The following is a 6000-nucleotide window of genomic DNA, read 5'->3' as shown; positions in this document are numbered from 1 at the left end:
CATAGTCAAGCATCACCGCTCTATCTCACATTGCACAACACAGGAAAATCACAAAAGTTTCTTAGTCAGGATTTGGAGGCAGGGCAAAAAAACCAAGTGGAATATTCCCATAGTTTTGTTATTAGTGATTGATGTCGACATTAATCCACAAACTAAGATCCCCCCCCAATTTTTTTTTTTGTCTTTTTAAGGCAGCACCCGTGGCATATGGACATTCCCAGGCTAGGGGTCAAATCTGAGCTATAGCCACCAGCCTATGCCACAGCCACAGCCACACCAGATCCAACCCTCGTCTGTGACCTACACCACAGCTCATGGCAACGCCAGATCCTTAACCCACTGAGCAAGGCCGGGGATTGAACCTGTGTCTTCATGGATACTAGTCAGATTCGTTTCTTTTGAGCACGATGGGAACTCCAAAGATTCAATTTTGTATATAAACAATATATTGATTTTTAAAAAAGAAATAAAACACGACTCAATATATTTAATAACATCAAAAACTTCTCTGTGAAAGATGCTTTGAAGAGAATGATAAGGCAAGCCACAAACTGGGACAAAAATCTTTGCAAAACACATATCTGATAAACAATGAGTATCTAGAATATACAAAGAATGCTTAAAACTCAACAATAAGAAAACAATCCAATGAAAAAAAATCTGAACCTGCCCTAAGAAAATATACGGATGATAAGTAGGCACATAAAAATATGTTCAACATCATATGTCATTAGGGAAACGCAAATTAAAACAATGAGATAAAACTACACATCCATTAGAATGGTGAAAATCTAAAACACTGGCAATACAAAATGCTGACGAGGAGGTGGAACAAGAGGAACTCTCATATACTGCTGGCAGGACTGCAGAAAGTTACAGCCACTTTGGAAGGCAGCGGGGCAGTTTCTTACAAGACTAAATTTTCTTCCATATGAAGTGGGAATTATGATCTTTAGTATTAACATAAATAAGCTGAAAACTTATGTCCACACAAAACTCTGCATACAAGTGTTTGCAGCAGCTTTACTCATGAATACTGAAATTTGGAAGCAAAAAAGGGGTCATTTAGCGGGTGATGGAAAAATAAACTGGGACATCCACACAATGGAATATTACCAGTGGTAAAAAAAAAATAGCTCTCATGCTATGAGAAGACATGGAAGAAACTTAAATGCATATTGCTAAGTGAAAGAAGCCACTTTGAAAGGTGAGATACAATATAAGTCCACCCAATGACATTTCAGAAAAGACTCAGAGGGAAAGGCTCATGGTGTTTAGGAGCTAGAAAAAAGATCAGTGGTTGCCAATGCTTGTATCAAAAGTAAATCCTAATGTATACTATGAACTTAAGTTAATAATAATGTATCAATACTGGCTCATCAAGTGTACCAAATGCATCTCACCAATGCAAGATGTTAGTAATACAGGAAACTAAGGGTGTGCTGGGAATGAAGGGATATGTGAGAACTCTGTACTTTCTGCTCAATTATTTCTGTAAACATTAAAACTACACTGTAAAATAAAAGCTATTAATTCAAAAAGACAAAACAAGAAACCCAAAAACAAAAGATGTTCAACATATTTAAGAGCATTTTGAGATTGTTTCTTATTTTGATTAAGACCACTATGTCTACTTTCCCTTTTGTTGTTCTTTTCTTGTCAATCTTTGCAAAAATGTTAATCCATATAAAGAGGATTCATCCAAGGTGCCTTCCAGAATATTTCTCTTTTGTATATGGAAGTAAATTATTCTTTGGAAGTAGGAAAATATTTGTCATTTATTAATCCAATTAAAAATAACAAGTGCTAAACTGAAATTACCAACCAAAATACCAAAGATGAGCAAAACAAATGCCTGTGGGAATAAAGAAAAAGATAAAGAACAATTAGAATATTTTTTTAAACCTCCACCCTCTCCAACAATGTACATTATAGTTTAAAATATATTAGTGTTCTTGATGTAGATGAAATAATTATAAAATGACAAATTATTTCTTAAAATAAGATTCTTAAAAGAAACAAACAAAAAACAACCTACCCCCAACTTTTTCCATGAGAGAAAATCCTCTCTGCTCAGTCTAAGATAAAATAGCCCCGGGAACACAAAAATCAAACACGTTGATGTACTGGAACCTTAAATGGGGTGGAAGAAAAATAATATTGTCAGATTCGGATGTGATTCTGGATGACAATTTTACCTAATTTATTAAATGGATTTTTGAAAAAGAAAACTCACCAATTACACCAAATACATTCCTAATGTCAGGAACATATATTGCAAGTAGAACAATGATAATATTGAGGGCTAGAGTGATTAAAAAATGGCGAATCCATGAGAATGGAAAATTGGAGAAAAATATCATCATTAATGCTTTCCTCGCCTGTACAACAGAAAAAGAAACAGATTTAAGTAAAGAAAATGTGTCAAAGCCAAACCACTTGCTTAGGAGAACACATTTATAGTACAGTTACCATGATATTCTGTCCCCCCAACCAATCAGTCTTCAAAACTACAGCAAAGCGATGACTGTGTTTATTGCACATAAACTCAGAAATATACCTAAACTCAGTGTGAGCTTCATAAAAATTAGTTTTGCTTTAATTCTCGAAAAAATTTCCACATGCAAATTCTTTAGATTGCATAATTTTCAAAATTACCAATACTAACACTGTGTGATGAAATCTCAGAGTATCATTTTCATGAAATTCAACAGATAAAAGAACAAATGGTTTAAAACAGAAAAAAGAAATCATGCCATGGGAAAGAAACACCATTTACTGTTTTATGTTATATTATCTGTTTCACAGCATGTAAATATGAAAAATAGTTCAGGATGATTTCCACCACTAAGGCAGGCACATCCCACAAATGTTTATCCAGCCCCGCAGTACTTCTGGCCACAGCCAAGGCATATGGAAGTTCTCAGGCTAGGAGTCCAATCAAAGCTGCAGCTGCCGGCCTACGCCAGAGCCATAGCAACATAGGATCCGAGCCGCGTCTGCAACCTACACCACAGCTTACGGCAAATGCTGGATCCTTAACCCACTGAGCGAGGCCAGGGATTGAACCCACATCCTCAGAGACACTAGTCGGGTTCATAACTTACTGAGCCATAAGGTGAACTTCCCATTTTCTTAGAAATTCTTAAGATTCTTATATATAGCAACTAAAAGAGTGAAGATCTGTTCCACTCTTAAACTATAATTCTAGAGCAAATAACATTTGTGACTAAGATTAAACTAGAATGTCTAAGTGAAAATAAATTTCCAATAAACCAGACATTTATTTTTGCTGACTTGACTTTTTCCTCTTCATGCACATTCTTTTGAATACAGAATTAAAGGGGAGAAAAAAACCCAAAAAACTTTAGAAGAACTATAGTCCCTAAATTGGAAACAATGCTGTGGGAAAGCATAAATCTAAACTAAATCTGAAAAAACACAAATTAGCTTAGTGGTTCACTGTTTTTGTGCTTTCATGGGGTCATATGCAAGTATGAGGTCTTTGATCAATTACTTGACAAATGAATAAGATATACTAGACTAGATGTGATTCAAACATTCTAGTCTGTAAAGAATTAGTGGTGCCGTATTAGGGAGCTGCTACACTAAGCAGCAAAATCTTTTAAGAGTACTTACAGGGAAGTGGATTAGAGGGACTGTCAAAAGCACAGCAAATAGTATGCATAACTTCACAGTCATGACAACAACATCATGTGGCAAGTATTTACTATAACCTTGTAGTAATTCTGACGCCACATTGTCTGCAAATTTAAAAAAATCATAATAAGAATCACATTATAAACTACTAAGACATCAATAATAGCAACTTTATTTTCCTCTGCACAAATGGATCTTAACAGATTTGAATTCCCAGTACCAAATTCATCTCTGAAATTTTTCCTATCCTATGAAACACAGAGCCATTATTTAAATATCTTCTTGAAACCTACAATCCTTTCTTGTAATCAAACTAGAAATCAGCATTGGCAGAATCTCTAAAATTACCACAACAAATATATATTTTAAAAAATCTCCTTAGAACTTTTCCACAGTCTGAAGGTTTTGAACAATATTTACAGTATTTCGTAAAGTGCTTTCACATGTACTACCGAATTTGGTCCTTACGATAACAATATAAGATAGGCAGCTAGGTTAAAAAATATTAACGGATGGAGTTCCCTTGTGGCACAGTGGCTTAAGGATAACAGTGGCTGTGGCTGAAAGAGTGTACTGTAGAGCAGAGAGAGCAGTGAGTATAAGGCTGGAAATGCATTTAAGACCCAGTAACAGAGCTGGGTCATAGGGTCTGAACTCAATCTGTTGGCCAGAGATGCAATGACTTCTGAAGCACAGTGTATAATGTGCTTCCTGCCTAACCAGGAAGATAGACTGGAAGAAAGAGACCCACAGAGGGACAACAGTTAGAAGGCTACCAGCATAACTGCTGACAGGTAATGAGAATTTGAACTAGATTAGTGACAATGGAAATGGGAGAGAAACTAACTGTTGAAAGTATCAAAGACATGCTTGACATAATGTGGGACTAATGGGCCAGCTAAGACATTAAGAAGAACCAGGAAAACTGGATTCTAGTTCCAAATATGTGAGATACTTGTGAGTCTTTGGAAAAATATGGCAAACGATCTTATTTCTACTTTCTGAATCATGAAAATGAGCTATTAACACTTATTGTTTAACAACTTTGTAAACTTCTGAAAATGGTCTGGTTCTTATGTAACATTTGGGTATTGGCGTGGTTCACCAGAGGAACACCTTTTATTCCTCACCTTATAATGCTTTAACACCTGTAATCAGAGCAAATGTTATTAAAAGGTACAAACGTACTGGTCCCTGTCATCTGACAAAATTCAGATATTAACTAAACCTTGGAGTACTGAATAAGAGGATCCCAAGCAGCTCCAGAAGCCTGAAGAACTAGATTTTTTACAAATTCAAAATATGTTCCATGTCTATTTTTTACTTTCCCAAGATAAAAACCTCTCTTCTGAACCAATCAATTCTGTGTTCTTAGCTGAGCCTTAACATATGTAAGGGACAGAGTACAACATACTTCTCCAGATTCAGGCAAATCTCTACAAATCTATCTCTGCAAGTTATATATTCTAGGGAAGTCAGGAGGCTGTCCTGTTTAATACACATTGCCAAGCAGGGTATGAAATTTATAAAGATTACTGCAGAAAAACAGAAAGATCACTAGGTTAATATTCAGGAACATGCCACTAATTTTGTGACAGGTCACTTCACCTCTTGGATTTCAGCTGCTCATCTATAAAATGAGTCGAAGGCTTTAACTTGTGACAAGCCCTTCTGATGAGGTCTCGAGATCCATCAGCAATTTGTTTGTGTAAGACTGAGAGCTACTGCTCTTCCAAAAGAAATACACTGTGAAAGATTTTCATCTCCCCAAAAGAAACACCATGAATAGCAAATCAATATCTGAATCTTCTTCTGTCTCTGGAGAAGAACACCTTTTATATCACTTTCTTTCCTGCTCCCTACCTCTCTCTCTGTCTCTCTCTCTCATCTACTTACCTACCTACCAAGCTATTATGAGATTTTTCTTAGATATAATTTCTCCATTATATACAATGTGGATATTCTGAGGAATCTGCATTGATGGAGAAGGGTTAAGTCAGAGACAACAGCTTTACTTGATAAGCAGGAAAATCCCTGTGTGGGAAACATTTCCTGTGCATGATGAAAATATTTAGCCTCTGTGTTCAAGCAAAGATAGATAGACAGACAGAGAGACACAAAGAGATGCCTTTAGCTTAAGTGTGCCAGGTTTTTTCAAAAAGTTCACTTTGAGAAAAACTTGGAATGAAGGGAATCTGGCCTCTCTGGCATAATCCTTATGGCAGCACAAGTTATAAAGGCATTGACTCTGGAGAGAGTCAGAACTGGATTCAAATCACAACTCAGAGTCATTAGCTACAAATCACAACACATTCGTTCATTCATCGGCCAAAGTGCCCA

The 6000-nt window shown here is 36.0% G+C and overlaps 1 protein-coding gene across 12 annotated transcripts in view; it reads right to left on the bottom strand.

The window, feature by feature from the left end:
* Positions 1-467: 467 nt before the first annotated feature.
* Positions 468-6000, bottom strand: part of SLC38A6 (solute carrier family 38 member 6) — a 64623-nt gene continuing 59090 nt past the window's right edge. For 11 of the 12 annotated variants that reach the window (XR_014825456.1, XM_084992333.1, XM_084992566.1 and 8 more), the window contains 4 exons: positions 3640-3764; positions 2237-2381; positions 2039-2133; positions 468-1855 (listed from right to left, as the gene is read on the bottom strand). Coding sequence is in view for 11 of the 12 variants with exons in the window: in XM_084992333.1 (XP_084848459.1) it covers positions 1775-1855; positions 2039-2133; positions 2237-2381; positions 3640-3764 (446 nt within the window). In the remaining variant the exon portion in view is untranslated. 12 annotated transcript variants of the gene reach the window in all.

Source organism: Sus scrofa, chromosome 1 (genome assembly GCF_054392235.1).
Source record: "Sus scrofa isolate SSC_HxYL_T2T_F1_AM1 chromosome 1, Sscrofa_HxYL_maternal_Yorkshire_Landrace_v2.0, whole genome shotgun sequence".
Classification (NCBI taxonomy): Eukaryota; Metazoa; Chordata; class Mammalia; order Artiodactyla; family Suidae; genus Sus; species Sus scrofa.
Note: the sequence above shows the minus strand (reverse complement) of the source record. Positions and strands in the feature narration are given on the sequence as shown.